The following is a 19,521-nucleotide window of genomic DNA, read 5'->3' as shown; positions in this document are numbered from 1 at the left end:
ACTGAGTACAGTTAAAGCTAAAAAATATAAAGTGTTCATTTTTGTTTGTGCTTATAAAGTTCCATAGATTTTAAGGACATTGTTCAACCCTATTTCTCCTATGAAGTCTGTTATTTTTAGGGTGTGATTTTGCAGAACAAGAAGCCAAATGTGGCATTATAGCAGAAATAACTATTGCATTTGGTCCATCTGGATAAAGCAGAAAATAATGGAAAGCAAATTAAAGACAGAATTCCAGGAAAGGGGATATCCGCATTTGCTTCTTTCTTTTTTCACCATGGTTTACTGATACAACCTTCTGCAAGTCAGTGAGACTAAGGTATAATGGATAGAGGACTATCAGTCTTTTCTTGCTTACCTACTCGGAGCAAAGTTTCTTCTAGGCCTTCAACTCCTTCACTGTTTTTTTATTATAATTAAAACTTTCTTCTCCCATAGCTTTTGATTTTCTTTATATTGAATTTATTTTTTGTCTAATTCCCCAGCTTTCCTTTCTCAGAATCAAAACATAACAGACTCCTGGGGTTGGAAAGTCCTTAAGTTATCCAGTCTCACCTTACACTAAGAGTGGAATCCCTTCTATACTGTTAGTTCCAAATACCTACTGATCACAGTGCTAAACGCTATGTTAGATATTAATGAAATAGCAGCAAACAAAAAAAGACACAAAATCAAGATATTGAGCAAACTATACGCATACATATATTTTCTAGTTCCGTCCACTGAGAAATACTACATGCAAGGACACCACAGAAGCAACAAGCACACTTAGTGCCCATATTTTGGTTTCTAAATATTCTTCTTCAGTTGAAAGAACCAGAGCTCCTCAGAGAAATGACTGATTCCACGGCTGGGGCAGTGGAAGTACAAGATAAGTTTGGAACATCTTGTGGTACCAGAAAGTAAGTACCTCGAAAAACAACAGGGTTAAAGAAAGAAGGACGCAGGAGTCAATGTGAAGGAGCTCTCAATGGCCAAATGTGATATAGTATGAACAAACAAATAATGATAGTAATGGAGCATAACACAGATTAAAATAAATACTCATTAGTCCATGCTAATGTAAGTAACTGACCAAACAGTGAGAAAGGATATCTCTTCCTTATAATATAGAAATAATGGAAATAGAAAACTCATCATTTGGTAAGTACGATGGTAATGTAAGACAAGAATCATCAATGGATGCTGAAATTACTGGGCAAAAGTATGATATGACATAAGATATTTCCACAATCTCAAAGTATTCTCCCACAAGAAAAATTACAAAGGGAAAATAATATAGCTTTTCAGTGAAGAAACTTGGCACACACTTAGCCAAGTAATCAAAGTGAAGCTTCTCTGTAATGAGACACATCAGTATCAAGTGCCTGGTGACGTGATCCACTGAAAGGGCACAATATCACTGCAACGCTATTCACACAACACAGGCGCAGCCTGAATTTAATTATGAGAAAACATCAGACAAACCCAAATTGAGGGACATTCTAAAATATATCCAATACCCTTGATAAGCATCAAGGTCAAGAATGACAAATACCGAGGAACTATTCTCAAGTAGAGGACATCACTGAGATAAGAAACCTACATGTGTGATTCTGGACCTGAAAAAGGATGCTGGTGGGACAGCTGGCAAAATCTGAATGGGACCCGTAGGCTAGTAATGGACTGTATCAATGTTAATTTTCTGATTTTGATCATTTGATTAAGTAAGACATCTGGAAAAACTAGGAGAAAGGATAAGGAATCTCTCCACATTATTTTTGCCACTTTTTCGTTAAGTCAGATTATTCCAAAATGAAAGATCATAAGTAAAAAGTTGAAAAATATATTTCTTAATACTAATATTTAAAGTCAGTGAGCACACATTCCTTTTGCTTTTCTTTTTCACATTTAATATGTTCTCCATTGGACGAGATTCCTAGAACCCCTACTATGCTTATAGCTCCCCTTTTAAAAAACTCCATTTGTTAATATGTATGTTACCAGGAATGTACACAATATGCTGTTATAGATTGCATTATATTTCTCACTTTCTACAATCAAGTCACTGTATGTATGTTAATGCAAATTAGAGCTAGTTTTTAAAAGCAGATGCATCATACCGTTGGCTTGATTCAGTCTGTGATCAACTAAAACTTGAGTGTTTATCTTCTCAGGTCAAATTAGATCTTCCCATTTTACACCTGTGCAACTGATTTTTTTTTAAAAACAAAATGCAGAATTTCATTTTTCCATGATTATTTACATCCTTTTGGTTTCTGCTCATATTTTGCACTGAATCAGTTAGATTATTTTGAATAACAATCTATCCTTCACTCACTGTGTAATGAATACATACCACTTGGAGTGTATGTGTTTGCCATGAAGCAGTCATACCTGATTGGAAGGGTAGGCAGTAGGGAAAATCTTAATAAAGGGATGAAATTTAGACTAGACCTTTAAGAATAGGTAGCATTCGAATAGTAAGAAACAATACAGAACAATGGTTATGCTCTTTGAACCAAACAGACAAGAGTGTGAATCCTAACTCCACCAATTATTAGTTTTGTTACCTTGGCGAAGTCTTTGAAATTCAAAATTTTCTCACTGATAAACTAATAAAATAATGTATACTTAAGCAGTTAGCTTTTCATCAAATGGTGCCAGAAAAAACTGGATATCTGCATGCAAAAGGATGAAACTGGACACTTACATGACATCATATATAAAAATTAACTCAAAATGGGATTAAAGGCTTAAAGGTAAAAGCTAAAATTATAAAACTTTTAGAAGAAAGCACAGGGGAAAAACTTCATGACATGAGATTTGGCAATTACTTCTTGGACATGACACCAAAAACACAGGCAACAAAAGAAAAAAAAAGAAATACGGACTTCATCAAAATTAAAAACTTTTGTGCATCAAAGGACATTATTAAGAGAGTAAAAAGACAACCTATGTTTGCAAATCATGTATCTTGATAAGGGATCAATACCCAGGATATATTAAAAGTTCCCAAATTCAAACAACACCCCCCCAAATGGGCAAATGATATGAATAGACATTTCTCCAAAGAACATATACAGATGGCCAACAACCATATGAAAAGATGTTCAACATCATCAATCATTTAGAGAAAAGCAAATCAAAGCCACAATAGGATAACCACTTCTTATTCATTATGCTGACTATTATCAAAAAACAAAATAAATGCTGGTGACTATGGAGAAATTAGAACACTCGTTCATTGCTTGTGGGAATGTAAAATGGTGCAGCTACTATGAAAAAGAGTTTGGCAGTTCCTCAAAACGTTAAATATAGAACACCATATGATCCAGCAATTCTACTTCTGGCTATATTCCAAAAGAACTGAAAACAGGGGCTCAGACAAATACTTGTTCACCAGTGTCTACAGCAGCATTACAGTTGACCCTTCAACAATGTTGGGGAGGGGGCACAGTTAGGAGCATGGACTCTCTGCACAACTGAAAATCCACATATGACTTATACTCAGCCCACATATCTGCATATTCAACCAATCATGGATCATGTAATACTGTAGTATTTATTATTTTTAAAAAATCCATGCATAAGTGGACCTCTGCAGTTCAAACCCCTGCTATTCAAGGGTCAACTGAATTTACAACAGCCAAAAGTGGAAACAATTCAAGTTTATTAACAGATGAATCTATACATTCCACAAAATGTGATGTATACATGCAATGGAGTATTATTCAGTCATAAAAAAGAATGTAATTCTAAGACATTCTACAACATGGATTAATGCTGAAGACTAAGTGAAATAAGGCAGACACAAAAAGATAAATGTTGTATGCTTCCAAGCTCCATGAGGAACTTGGAAAAGGCAAGTTCTTAGACATAGAAAATAGGTCAGAGGTTACCAGGGCCTGGGGGAAGAGGGAATGGTGAGTCATTTTTTTAATGGATACACGGTTTCTATTGGGGATGACGAAAAAGCTCTAGAAATGGATATGGATGATAGTTGTACAACATTGTCAATATACTTAATGCCAATAATCTGTACACTTAAAAATGGTTAAAATGGTACATTTTCTGTTATGCATGTTTTGCCACAATTAAAAAAAACCACAGCATACTGTACTCACATAAATGTACTCATCTAGAGCACTTCTGGAGGCAGAAGAAATTTCAGGCACAGTTAACAGTATGAGCAAAGTTAACTGAGGTTAAAAAAAAAAACACACCTATATGAGGGAAAAAACTCTGAAATGATGTAGATTAGAAAGTCAAAAGCAGCTTTCTTTGGGTGTTTTTAAATTTCCTTTTCCTTGGATTTTACATAAAAATTTTAATTAAAAATATTTAAAGAACGATCCCTCATACAGGAAAGAACAGTGTAATAGAAGACAGGCTGCTTGTAATAGAAACTCAATATACCAAATGGCTTTTAAGATGACAGAGGTCTTGGGGGTGGGAAGGGATAAATTAGGAGTTTGAGATTTGCAGATACTAACTACTATATATAAAATGACAAACAAGTTTCTATTGTATAGCACAGGGAACTATACCCATTATCTTACAGTAACCTATAATGAAAAAGAAGATGAAAAGGATGTTTGCACGCATACGCATGACTGAAACATTATGCAGTACACCAGAAACTGACACACTGAAAACTGACTATAGTTCAGTAAAAAAAAAAAAAAAAAAAAAAAAAAGTTATTTGTTCTAAAAAAAAAGACAGATCTGTTACATATCTTGTATAAAAAAAGTGCAGAAGTGACGTCCAGGGCAGTTACGGTGGCCCCATAGTCACAAGAATCCAGGCCCCTACTATCTTTCTGCTCCTGGTTTCTCAAGGTCACCTCAGATTGCAAGATGTCTATGCAGCTGCTCCTAACATCTCATCTACATTCCAGTGAGCAGAACGGAGGGAGACACAAGGACAAAAAAGCCCTTTAAGGGCTTCACCAGAAGCACAACTGTATGTCTTCTGCTCATTGGCCATCATTATCTGTAAAGAAGACAGGAAAATGTGGGGCTTTTTTTAACTCCAATATCCAATAATACAGGGGTTCTGCTACTTAAGAACTTAACTTCAGGACCACTCATTTCCTCCAGCAATGTTTTTTCTGACGTGTACCTGAGTTTCTGTATCTCTGTCTCCCACCTGGCATATTTTTCTAACTAAGCTCAAGACACATTTCAGGACTCTGTTCCGTACACCTCCAATAACAGGGCCGAGCACATCACACTGAAGTAATGGAGCTACTTATTATATTCGAAACCTGTGGGGTCTGATGATTTTAGAAATGTTACTTGCCTGTTTTAGCACCCAGACAAGGATCACGATGGGAATGGTGGCCAGTTAGGGACAGGGGCTGAATGGTTTACTGTTCCTTTTAATGCCTAGGTAACAGCCTCTTATATGCTGAGAATAACAGGCCTGACAATACTTCTGGATGATTAAGTAGTAAAAGGTTCTTAGATAACAGAAAAATGGCGTTAAAAATAATAACTTGAGAAGCATAGCTTCTAAAAATATTCAGGAATCAAAGTAGCACCGCAAGTACTTGAGGAACTTCCTCCCAAACCCACTCCAAATATGTAGCGATGATAAAATGTAAAGAGAGAAAATTATAAACATATAGCCACGATCAAAACTAGTTAAGCATCTCTGTAGACAAAACCAAATGGAAACAAACAGAGCTTAGGCTAAAAGCCTGGACCCCACACCTATAAGTAGGCTGAAGAAATGGGAAGTCTGACTCCCAGAGTCATGAGGACGAAAAGTGCTCTACAAAAGGCCTGGGATCAGAGCCAGGCTTGATGCTGGAAACCAAGGGTTGCAGTGGGACTCCACCACCTGTGAAGAAAATGCAAAATGTGAGAAGGCCACTGCCTGAGGCTACGGCTTATAAAACATGTATCTGAGATGTTAAGAGGGCATGGTTTCAGCCCAACAGCTGAAACCAGGCCAAGCTATCTGCAGGCTTGGTATCTGGATCTGCAATGGCCTCAATATAACCTCAGGAGGGAGCCCTAAGCTGCCTATATAAGACCTACTGCTTGTCCTAGCATCAGGGAAAGGAGCGAAAGCCACGGTAAAGCCCTGAGGGAGGGGTGAATAAAAAGGAGGGTGAGAAACACCCACTCAAGATGAATCTGAAAACTAGAATTAGCCTAAAATTTTTTTTTTAATTATGAAAGAGAGATTATTTCCTTCACAGTGTAACCACCTATGTGCAATTCTTCATAAAAATTTCCAAGTCTAAAACATTTTTAAATCATGATAGGTTTGAAGCAGACACACAACCTACACAACTAACTATACACATGGGTCTTTCTTTAAAAGTCTCTAACAACTTCTGGATACAATTTTAATTAAATCAATCAGGTGGTCCATATTATCAAAGCCGGCATACTCCAAATCAACTTATGTTTTCAACGTTCAGAAATTTCCTGTTGCTGACTTTGATGAGCCCAGGGAATCATTTACAGTAACCTCAAATCAGGCTTGGTGTAATTCCAAGACAACTGTAACTACGGTGGCTTGGGTCTTCTTCCTGGTGGGCCTGGTATCTAAAAAGCATGAAACCAAGTAGCTTTCTCAGCTTGCCTGAACTTTTTTAAAAACAGCTTTTTCGAGGTGTAACTGCTATACAAAGAACTGTGGGTGTTTTTTTTTTTTAATAACTACTGTTGTGGAGAGAATCAACAGGTTAATTATTTCTCTTGTGCATTTTATTTTAAGGCATTTCAGAAAAATAATTTAGAGGGAATATATATTCAGGGGTACTCCAAAAGACTGTAAATGAAGTTGAAAGTATTTATAAGAATTACGATTTTTGGCTTTACATAAGAATAAAATTTCCACTGAGTACTTTTACCAAAAACTTATCAAGTTGTTTCATAATCTCCCCATTGTTAGACGTATACAAAACAGATTGGACGACCGTCTTCTGCGAGAGCTACAGAAGAGATTTCTACAAGAGGAAATAGGTTCGATATTGGTGAGGTCTCTTCCAACTACAGGATTCTATATTGGTTCTTTAATTTTCATTTTTTTTTCCCTTCAGCATAGAAATTTTAACATCTCTGACCCCAGCGCAGTTTCTTTCTTATACTAAGACTACTTAAAACAATAATAGATAGGGATAAGAGCCATCAATATTATTTTTTTTTAATTTGGAGGAGGAGGAGGTAATTAGATTTATTCATTTTTATAGGAGTTACTAGGGATTGAACCCAGGACCTCATGCATGCTAAGCATGCGCTCTACCACTTGAGCTATACCCTTCCCCCAAACCATCAATATTAAGATCTACTTCTTTTCCTTACTTGCTTATGAAATTACAAAAGGCAAAGGCAGAAAGATTGGCAATTAGTCAGTCCAAAGAAAAGCAGTACTTTTAGAAGCTATACAGAGGTAGCAAAGGCAGCTAGTAAAAAAGGATGACTTTGGAATCCCTGATCGATATTATAAAGAGACAAAAGACTGGCACACAAATAGAACTGCATCTGGAAACCTCTTTTTAAAATTATTTAATTAAAGATATTACAACAGTCAAAACAAATGACAGAGAATATAGTGAACATTTCATAACTAATATATTTGATGTGTGAGTTTCAGAATAAACAAGGAGAATACGCAACCTCAAAATTAAAATTACAACATTGACATTGGTGATTTCTTGGTCAAAGCATCATTAAAGACATAATATATTAAAGTAATAACAATTTAACAATTGTAAAATATGACAGGCCAGTCAGCAAAAGTAAATGACTAATTTGGATTACGCTGATTACCTGGAAACACCCTCAGCAGACAGATCTATGCACATGGACATTCAGAACCCATTGTCCCTAGAAGAGCAGCACAGATTATACTAACAGCCTTTACAGGCCAAAGAAAAGAATGGACAAAACATACAGAAAACTAACTAAGAAGATGGTATCTAGCACAACTGGCACAATGTAAAAACAAAGCAAAACAACAAAAACCACGAGTTAAAATATAAAAACAAAGCCTACAAACTATGTCCCTGACAAAATGGAAACACTAATCAGTGATTTTATCCAAAAGACACTGAGATATATCTCTACAACACAAATGTTCACCTTTCAAGGCTGTCCAATCCAACGTGGTAGCCATTAGCTGTATTTGAGCACTTGAAATGTGTTAGCGTAACTCAGAAACCAAATTTTTCATGAGTCATTTATATTTAAATTTTAAAAACGATATTTGAGTCTGTTACTGGAAAGCTTTTAAATATGTTCGGAAGAATTTGAGTACATGAATCTACTTGTTAGTTTGAAGAATTTGAGCACGTGAATCTACTTGTCAGCTGCATGTTCTATGAAATCTCAATACAGATCAAGTATTTTCAATCAAAATTTACTATCTGAAGTGTGCTAGAAGTATAAATATAAAATACATACCAGATTCTGAAGACTTAGTAAAAAAGCTAAAACGTGAAATGTCTCATTAATAAATTTTAAAAATGTGATTACATGTTGAAATAATATCTTTGACAAGTGAGATTAAAAATTTATTAAAATTAATTTCACCTGTTTCTTTTTTACTTTTTAAAATATAGCTTTAAGGAGGAAGGTGTAGCTCAGTGGTAGAGTATATGCTTAGCAAGCTCCAGAACTGCCATTTAAACAAATAAGCAAAAAAAACCTTTAAATATGGCTTTCAGAAAATTTAAAATTACATATGTGGCTTGTATTATATACCTATTACACAGTGCTGCTCCAAGAGATCAATGGCTTTAAAAATTCTGTCACCTGTCAAAAATCTGAAATATGTCAGTCAAGACTTATAAGTAAAATAATACCTTATTTCCTAGTGTCATGAAATATTACTTTAGGCTACTCAGAATTTTTGTATTTATACATTCCAAAGGCATCTGTATCCTCTTCAGAGGATTATTACAAATCATTAAAGTATTCCTCTGAGTTATCACAAACTGTGGTAAGGTTTAATGGTCATTCCACCATCTAGAGTAAGTAATCAAACAACTGAAGGATGCTAATTCATCAGACTTCTTGATTCCTTTTATATCTGGATTCTCTCACCAATGTGTTAAATAATTCCCTCGGTTCTATGAGAGCTAAATGAGGATCTTTAGTATAGGAAAGATTTGATGAGAGTAATAACACGGGACAATTTTATGTTTCTGTTATGTGTGTATATGTATTACACACACAGGCTTATAAATTTTCCCCTGAAAAGAAAAACATAACTGCATGCCCTCACAGTGCTTTTCCAACCTTTTCCATATCATAGTATTTCATAGAAAATTACATTTGTGAGACACACTGGAGTTAACTATTAAGGCCACTCAAGGCAGGGCATCACTGTCTCACAATGGCTTACTGCACACCAGCTGGGAAGTTTAGTCTCAAAGGGCCTTGCAAAATGCTGCAAAAAATCTCGGACCAACATTTTATTTTCATCTGACTTGTATTTTATTCCTACTTATGCCTACTGTTGTGAAAATACAACCCCTCAACATTTTTGACAACAATATACAAAGAAGGCCACAAGATGGAGATATTACTCCATTACCACTTACACAATATTTGTATTTATGCATTTGTGTGTGTGCACATCTCTTTCTCTCTGTGTATTTCCTACTTTCTCCTTCAGCAGTTATGCTCAGCTATTGTCTCTATCTCTAACATTTATACTGGTTTCTCTGCCACTCTGCTTTAACTAGCATTATTACAGAAATATTATATATTCAATACTTTTATGATCCTTGTTTTTAACATTAAGAACAGGCAGAAAAAGTAAAAGAAAAAATAAAAATTGAAAAGAAAAACAGGTAGATAAATAGAATATTTTCTTCTAGATCAATATTTTCCCACCTCTTTAAAATTAAGATAATTTTTACTTACATGCTTTCCTCCTACAGGTAAAAATTCTTTTAAAAATTTGCTACCTGCAAAGTATTAAGTACTCCAAAAGTTATTTACTGGAATTCATTCTGTTACTTTGCAAGGCTACAGATTTACTTCATGTTGACATCCCTCCAAACTTCCCTGGACTTCTTTGAGAACAGTCCTCAAATCAGTTTATGGATCTTACTTGAAATTTATTTTCAGTACTCTTTATCAACTCAAAGTGTCCTTACCCAAGCCTGCTAACCCAATTTAGTCACCAAATTTAGATCCAAATGACTATTAGCTATATGCAAAAATCACATCCGTCTTAAAGATTCACTATTAAGAGGATACTCTACCAAATACGCTGCAGGCTCTGAAGGCGATTTAAAATAAGAAGTTTCAACAATGTTTTGAGGCGGCAGCATTACTGAAAACCTGTGAAGCTGTCCACAAAAGCAAACTTCAAGATCTAATTTACTCTAAGTTAAACCATATTTAATTCTACAGGTGTGAGACAGAAAGTCACACTAATTACATATAACTACTATAGAACTGCACATCATGGCAACCATTTGAACTTTATAAAATATGATACGTTTAACTACAAGTAACAACAATTTCCAGCCACCCCACATTATACATATATTATACATACATATACTGACTTCCTTAAATCAAATTTAATCACCACTATTAACATAGAGCATTAAAGTCAGAGAAGCACCTAAATACTAATCTTTTATCTGTTAACTAAAAGTGCAGTAACTGAAAATAACTGCTAATAAGATTTTTTTTTTTTAATTCCCAAAAGTCAGAGGCTTCTTGGTAACTGGTCATGGGATAACTTCCTTAACCTGATCCATTTTAACGGTATAAAGTCTCTAAGTATTGGCTAGAAATACGAAGTCTCTATCTTCCTCAGTAGGCATGTATATGGACCCTAAGATTTATCTATGGTCTGTTCAGACCATCCTAGTAAATGACAACAACAATCTTTCTGGTCTTAACTCATTTTGATTACTGTTCACTATAGATGACACAGTGGGGTCTCACATAGCTTTTAAAAATTGCTGTACCTTCTATAACCAGGGGTTATATGTGTTCCAGAATTTGTTTAAATGAGAAAATTACTCCGTTTTAGAACTCAAGTGTTTGCACTCAGCGACACTTTAATACTGTTGCTTATACTATGACATGTGTCCTTTATTAAATTCTTGATCCTAGATTTAATATTTAATTCTGATTCTATTAGCTAACTGTGTAGCTGCACATAGCTTTATGCCCACTGCCTCACAGGCACTAACATGGGCATCTGTCTAATAATACAGCATATTGTTCTATGGACACATTCTAACCAGAAATGCAGACTGTGGCATGCCCTTGCTCTTTCAATATGCCTGACTACACATGAGATTCCTGCTGCTGGATGATGGTAATCAGGAACACTTACTGAATAAGTGAATAAGTCCTAACCTTATTTAATTTAGTATTAAGGAGGATGAGAATGAGACAAAAATTCTAGGTTAAATTTCTAATTAAGTCCTAATGACATTCTTAGACAAAAATTTCAGTGAATATGTTAAAAAATAAATATTTAGATCTTAGAATACTACGATATTACTTAAAACAATCATATTTTTACCTTTATTAGTATAGAACTCTTTCACAAATAAATATTTTGATGAAAATAAAGGTTTTTGAAAATATGTATGACTATAGCGTCATTATAAAATAGTCTAAGGTCCTGCTTCACTTAATCAGAAGTCTCTCTTTGAGAATTAAATACGTAGGAATAAGACTGCCTAAGGAGGCAAAAGACCTGTACTCCAAAAACTGTAAGATGCTAATGAAATAAATTGAAGATGACACAAATGGAAAGATATATTGCATTCTTGGATTGGAAGAATCAATATTGTTAAAGTGGCCATACTACCCAAGGCAATCTATAGATTCAATGCAATCCCTATCAAAATACCAAAGGCATTTTTCACTAGAACAAATAATTTTAAAATTTGTATGGAAATACAAGACCCTGAGTAGCCAAAGCAGTCTCAAGAAAGAAGAACAGAGCTGGAGGAATCACACTCCCTGACTTCAGACTATATTACAAAGCTACAGTAATCAAAACAGTATGCTACTGGCAGAAAAACAGATTCACAGATCAATGGTTCAGGATAGAAAGCCCAGAAATAAACCTATGCACTATGGTCAATTAATCCATAACAAAGGAGGCAAGAATATACAATGGAGAAAAGATAATCTCTTCAACAAATGGTGCTGGGAAAACTGAACAGCCACATGTAAAAGGGTGAAATTAGAACATCCTCTAACACCAAATACAAAAATAAACTCAAAATGGATTAAAGATGTAAATATAAGAGCAGATACTCTAAAACTTCTAGTGGAAAACACAGGCAGAATACTCTTTGACATAAATCACAGCAGTCCTGTTCTGGATCTGTCTCCTAAAGTATAAAGGAAATAAAAGCAAAAACAAATGGGACCTAATTAAACTTCAAAACTTTTGCACAGCAATGGAAATCACTGGAAACAAAATGAAAAAATACCCTACTGAATGGGAGAAAATATTTGCAAATGGTATGACCAATAAGGGATTAAAATCCAACATTTATAAATAGCTCATACATCACAAAACAAACAACCCGATTGAAAAAATGGGCAGAAGAACTAGTCATTTTTCCAAAGAAGAAATACAGGTGGCCAATAGGCACATGAAAAGATGCTCAACATTGCTAATCATCAGGAAAATGCAAATCAAAATGACAAGGATATATCACTTCACACCTGTCAGAATGGCTACCAACAAAAAAAACACAAATAACAAATGTTGGAGAGGACGTAGAGAAAAGGAAACACTTGTTCACTGTTGGTAGGAATGTAAATTAGTGCCGCCACTGTGGAAAACAGTATGGTGGTTTCTCGAAAAAGTGAAAACAGAACTACCATATAACCTGGCAATTCCACTCCTGAGTATATATATGAAAAGAAAAAAAAAGAACTCAAAAATATACATGCACCTCAATGTTCACAGTAACATTATTTGCAATTCCCAAGACATAGAAACAACCGAAGCACCTGTCAACAGACGACTGGATAAAGAAGACACGGTGTGTGTGTACATACACACACACACACACACACACACACACACACACACACAGAATACTACTCAGCCACAAAAAGAAGAAAATTTTGCCATTTAAAGCAACATGGATGGACTTGGAGGGTATTATGCTAAGTGAAGTAAGTCAAAGAAAAATACCATATGATATCACTTACATGTACAATCTAAAAAATACAACTAGTGAATTTAACAAAAAGTCAGTAGACTCGCATATATAAAGAATAAACTAGTGGTTACCAGTGGGGGAGGGAGGGGTAGGATGGGGGAGGTACAAACTACCAGGTATAAGATGGGCTCAAGGATGTACTGCACAACATGGGACTATAGCCAGTATTTTATAATAACTATAAATGGAAAGTAACCTTTAAAGTTGTATAAAAATTTTTAAAAAGAAGTGAACTAAAGAATTCATGTTTAATGGAACTCCCCTGAATTAAATTGGAAAACTGAGACCTAAAAAAATAAAGTCTCTCTTTTCATTCCAACTCTTTTCCTTCCATCTCTGCACACCTCTATACAAGAAAGGCTTTGGCGTTATTTTTAATTCTGGGTGGAATTAATTGACATCGTTACTGTCCAAATAGACCCAATAATGTCTGACTCAGAAAAAGATTCCCAAGACCATACAGTAGCAGTCTGTGGAGTAAGTATTTCATTGACAGAAAACAGAGCTGAGAACAGGCTTAAAATAACAGGCATTTTACCAAACTACCTGTATAGGTGTTACTTACAACTGCCACGTAAGTTCTCTCAGCAACCATCAAGTCAAATACCTACCCTCACCTCCATTCCCAACACTGAATAGAACATACGATGTTGAAATTCATCACTACACCAATCACTGGGTAAAATGGTGACTTTCATAAGAAGATTTGAGAATATATCTCTAAGAATAATTGTAATTCTTGTGTAGTCTCTTGGAAAGGAAATTCCAATTTCCCAGTTAAACTTAGGATATATCTATGAGTAAGAAAACACAAACTATTCTAGAATTGTTCTCATAATTAGTGTAAAGAAAAAAATGAATAGCATGAAAAGAAAAAAGAACCTTACAACTAGAAGAGGAATTCTGTTCCATCAGCTCTAGATTATGTGGCAAAATTTTCCCAACAGACTTGTGTTTTTCACATGAAGTACGTCCAGGCAATCTCCACTAAACAGTGTATACATAAGAAAAGCAAACCACTTTCACAAAAATCCAATCTGATGCAGATAATGTATACAATTAAATAAGTATTTATTCAGCTCTAACTCTATGCATGATATGCTTACATCAGAACTATAAATGAAAGTTATCTACCATTCCAGATTTTGTATCTATCTCTCTCTCTCCAAATTAACAAATCATTTTGGATTCTACAATGAAAATGGGGGTGTGGTTATTACATGACATAGATTTACAAGGGAATAGACTCACTAAAGAAAAACTGAGCTATATGCAACTAATACCACAAGCTCAGGGGAATCCACTACAAGAACCACTGGAGATAACCAATACTCACAGCACAGGTTCACCAAGCATTTATGAAAGAGATCTTCCTCTTTATTTCTAGAAAGTACCATGACGGGGTTTGAGAAGGCACAATTAATGACTTTGTGCTTTTTCCCATCCGTAAAAACTGAACACAGAAGTCAAGCAAATAGAGATCAAATATCATCTTTATGGCTGAAAAGCTACTGGAGAATTTAGATTAGGTATGGGAGCCGAATAGGCTTGCTAGCAACTTCTGCTCTCCCATAGCCAGCCTAGACTTTGAGATAGCACGCTCAAAAGCAAGTCTGGCCAGGATAACTGCCTTACTGGTCTGGGGCAGAGAAGAGAATGAGCCCCAACGCTTATAGCTTTCTGATTGGTTAGCTTTTCCCAACCGAGCAAAGCAAACCAACGGTAATCACCCTCCCACAAAGATTAATTCTCATCATAAAGTTAACATCCAACATTTTGTAAGCACATGTCACTTAAAAATTGCTTTTCTTCTATAACTAGGTTTCAGCATTCATTTGAAAGTAAGGATGCAGTTATTAAAAACTTCTTAAAAGAAAGAGGCGCATTTTTTCTAGCTCTAAATACAGGGATCTGTAATGATTAGCACTGAGAAAACTGACTTCCTCAGAGTGAACACTGCAAAAATTTAAGACAACTTAGGCTGTAACAATTTCAATTCACAGATTTTTAAAAGACTACGAAGTATTTATAGATGGCTAGAACACTGTATAAAGTCATGGCCCCAAAAGACAACGAAAAACAAAAAAACAGAATTGCCACTGATCCCACAAGAAACACAGGTGTCCCAAGAGCAGGAGCTGTTAAGAGGAAATATAAATACTACTCAGGGACTTCGAATTCAAGTTACTAATGAAAGATATTTCAATAACACACCTTTTTCTCCTACATTCCTCTAACCATCTACCCTGTATCCTCTGAAAAGATGCAACATTCTAATTGGAATGTCCTGTGAATAATTAAAGTCATTCTAAAAATAGGCTGAGCCTCTGGTATGCCACCAGTGTATACACCACCACTAAAAACTTCTGGAATCCCTTCCAAAGCTTCTAGCACCAATCTGAATTCTAGGAATACATCAAAAGATGTATGTTTGCTGTATGTGAGCAAAAAAGGCCACATATAAACACAACCTATTGAGTAAAATCCGTCAAGCAATTATTCAGTGAATTACTGTTTAATTTTAGTTACCACTTTTACATTTTTGCATTCAATAAATATTTAAATGTACACTATGAAATACAGAAAGAAAATACCATTTGTCCTACAAATGAGGGCAACTAACTTGGCAAGGTCTTAAGTCAGTAAGTGGCCTAGTCTAAGTTCTAAACGTCACTGATTATTCCAATTACAGAGTTTAGTGAGTGACTGAACGAACTATCTTAGGCCTGCTGGAAAAGGGGATAAAATAGATGCCACATTCTGTCACTAATCATCCTGGCATCCAGTTTGGGGTGGATATCTCAAAGAAATTTTTCTATTGTCTCTAATTCGGCCCCCTTCTTTCTCCCCTGAATCCAATCTAACCAATTACTGATTTCACCACTCCACTGAAACAGCTCTTGATGAGGTAGCCAATGACTTTCACACTATTAAAATCAACAATGCTCAGAACACATCTTATTTGAATTATCACCAGCATCTAACTCAGCTGATCACTTTCTCCTCCTTAAAATACTTTCTTCACTTGACAGAGACCAAATTTGCCTGGTTTGCTTCCTACTTCACTGGTTGTTCCTTCTCCATCAGTTTCTCTGCTTAGGTAGTTTCTTCTGCATTCTTGCCAATTTCAACACAAATGGATAGAGAAACACAGATTAAAACAATTTTCTAGATCCTTCTGTTCAAATGCTACCTTGACACAGAATCTTCTCAATTATCTATGCTTCTTTATTTTCCCATCTTTGCCCATATTGTTAAATGCTCCAGTTGTTCACACCAGCCTAATTAACTCTACAAATTAAATCGCATGAATTTATAAATGAAAATTCTACCAGAGTTCACATGCAAGCTAGATTACATAATGCAAAATTTAAACCACTGCTACTGAGTTTCTGTATTCTCTTAAATTGTCCATAAATAACTGGAAAACACCTTCAAAACCACTGGATAAGTTATGTATAAAACTCTGGCTACAGAATTTAATCAATCATGATAAATTCTAACAGATAGTCTCAATATTAAAGGCATTCTTACAAGTCTTCCTTATTATATTTCACTAATGACTTTTACACATACTGCATCACTATTTCCTTTCAAATGAGGTACACTTTGTCTCTATGAGCAGGAAGTGGCATCAGGCGAAGACAATGAATACACACAATTACCACATAATTGTTAGCACATAAGAATTTGAAACGTGAAATGGCTTAAACTATTTTACAACTATTACAAAATTGAAATTTGTTAAAATCACAGTGCCACGGCAACAGCACTTCTACATTCAATTACATTTAACTGAAAAGTAAATTTCCATTTACTGTCAAGCTCCACAGTTCACAGAAGTGTGTGATATCCTGTCGGGGGAAATGCGCATTTCATATCTGGTCACGTGAAGTGTGCCTTTAATAACAATAGTTGGTAAACCTTATTGTTATTATCATTTGCCCTCTCAACTATTCAAAGCATTTTATGCAGGGCTCAGTCAGAAATTCTAAGACTTTCACCCCATAATCCTTAAATCAGTGAAATGGCATCTTCTCTTAGTGGGATTCAGAGACGGGATGTCTACCCTCATTCACCACTTCCAAGATGTAAGTAAAGAGAAACAAACGGCCTTTACAAGTTAAAGTCTCGCACTAAAAAAGGAAAGAAAACGAAAGGAAAAGAAATAAACAACGATCCTGTGCTGCTGGCTGGGCTTCTCTTCCTGGAGCACCCCAAGTGCCCCTCCTGCCCTTAACACTTGATAGCTCCTTCTATGGCTTCCAGGACCAACACGGTGGAGGCTTCAAGTTACTCCAGATTTCGAAACTGTGATAGGAACCCTCATCCAACAGACTAAACAGATTCCAAAGTACAGTGCAAGAAACGCTTCTGCAACCCAGACGCCAAGCAAAATGCATTCCTATCTTCCCCGAAAAGCAGAGGAAAGGAAGCTGGTTAAAAAAAAAAACAAAAACAAGTGTAACTGGGAAGGTGAAAATTTAAACTGAGATGCTACTCCTCTTTCCCACATTCAGGGGGCCGGAAAGGAAAAAGATCTACCCGCACCACTCTTCCTCTCTGCCCCAGCACAGGCAGGTGCAAGGATCTGCCCCGGAATGGCAGAGGAAAAGAGAAGCGTCCCTCGCCACCCCAGGCTGGTGGCACCGAACAGCCTGTCACTGAGACGGGAACCTGAGAAGGGGAGCCGGGGGTTGAGGAGTTGGGGAAGGCGGGCCGTTCCTTCCGAGGCTTGTTAAGGAGAGACGCCGGTGTGGATCGGTCTGGGGAGGGCAGCCAAGCCCAGGATGACCAGTCCTCTCCCGCGTGCCCGGCTCCCTCGGAGGGAACCGGGTCACAGCCCGCCCCACCGCCTCCTTTCCGCCCGGCCCCGCACGCTGCTGCCGGGGATGCGCGGCCCTCGGGCGGCCCGGGGTCGCCGCTTACCTGCTGCACCCCGAGGAACTGGTAGAAGTTGAGCTGCACCTCCTCCACCAAGTCAAACAACTCCAGGTCTCCGCTCTCCCAGCCGCGCGCCGGCCCCACGGCCGCCAGCAGCAGCAGCAGCAGCAGCAGCAAGGGCAGCGGCGGCGGGAACCGCACGAGCCGGGGCCGGCGGCGTGGAGGAAGCCGGGCCGGCCGGGAGCAGGGAGCCGTCATCGCGCCGGGCCCGGAGAGGTCACCCGCCGCGCGGCGCCGTCGGCCGAGCCCGGGGACGTGGTGGACAGCGGGGCTGTGAGCACAGTGCCTGTCAGAAGCAGGGGCAACTGCCCCGGAGGCGCCCGCCCCACGGCCGCTTCTGGCCGGAGGGTTGGGGCGGGCGGGTTGGGCCCGGCCGCGGTTGGCTCTACCCTCCGCGGACCCTCACCCCTCGCCCAGGCCTACGAACAGCTGGAGAGGCAACGCCGGCCGCTGAGGCTGCACTGGGGGAAGAGGCTTCCCCTCGCCTCAGCCTATCCCAGACCTCGCTTCCGGTGACATCACGTCTCCTAGCAACCGCGGGGAGGGGGAGGGGCCGGAAGTAGGGAAACCGGCACCTCGGATCGGGGCCTCTGAGAAACACCTAGAAGCCGCCGGCGTGCTCGGAGCAGCAGTACCTGTGTGGACACGGATTAGGAGAGACGTGGACAGTTACAGACATCGCGCATCTACCTGCAACATCCCAACTATCCCTGAAATAGCAACCTTCTTATCTCCCCCGTGTAGAAAACTAAAAGCATATTTGAAGACTGACTTATTGATTATTGAACGGTCTCTGTTCCATGTATTTCATTATTTCATCTGCAAAGATACAGGACTTGAACCCAGGATCTGAAAGGGGGCAAATCTAGTGAGTAGTGTAAAGTATACTTTTGAGAAAGGTGAAGAAGAGATGGAATTTGAACCAAGACAAAAAGCATACTTCTAATTATGATTTAAGATTTACAGGCATACCATAAAATACGCAGCCTGGTAGAAATTAGTGTGACTCAATCACAGCCTTAGGGGAAGTGTTTATTCACTTTAGCCAATTTCTAGTTAGTGTTGCTTTCCCAAATGAGGTCTATTTTAAAGACATTTAGGCTAAAAACCTCCTCTCTTTCCCACCAATGTCTCACCTCCTACTCCTATCCTCTTAAAATCTTTTTTGCCTCCACCACTATTGCTTTGTGTTATGTGAGCCTTATTATTTTCTTCGCTTTCTCACATTTCTCCTCCCCAACTCCCTACTCTCATTGAGTAAGTAGAAGGGAATAAACAAAATGCTTGCTGCATTCAGTATGCTTGACCAGTTTTGAGAGTTTGATCTTACGCTTTTCCCATTTTGGATCCAGCCAGCTGAATTAATCTCAGCAGGATAATGATAAAGCTACTTTTACTCTCATAGTTG

General features: G+C 37.5%; 1 protein-coding gene across 1 annotated transcript in view; it reads right to left on the bottom strand.

Annotated features, from left to right (window-relative positions):
- DNAJC1 (DnaJ heat shock protein family (Hsp40) member C1) overlaps window positions 1–18,607 on the bottom strand; it is a 149,451-nt gene extending 130,844 nt beyond the window's left edge. The window contains exon 1 of the mRNA XM_072955148.1: window positions 18,099–18,607. Coding sequence (XP_072811249.1) covers window positions 18,099–18,311 — 213 coding nt within the window. The 5' untranslated portion in view covers window positions 18,312–18,607. The remainder of the gene's footprint in view (window positions 1–18,098) is intronic.
- Between the last annotated feature and the right edge of the window lie 914 nt (window positions 18,608–19,521).

This window comes from Vicugna pacos, chromosome 35 (genome assembly GCF_048564905.1).
Source record: "Vicugna pacos chromosome 35, VicPac4, whole genome shotgun sequence".
Classification (NCBI taxonomy): domain Eukaryota; kingdom Metazoa; phylum Chordata; class Mammalia; order Artiodactyla; family Camelidae; genus Vicugna; species Vicugna pacos.
Note: the sequence above shows the minus strand (reverse complement) of the source record. Positions and strands in the feature narration are given on the sequence as shown.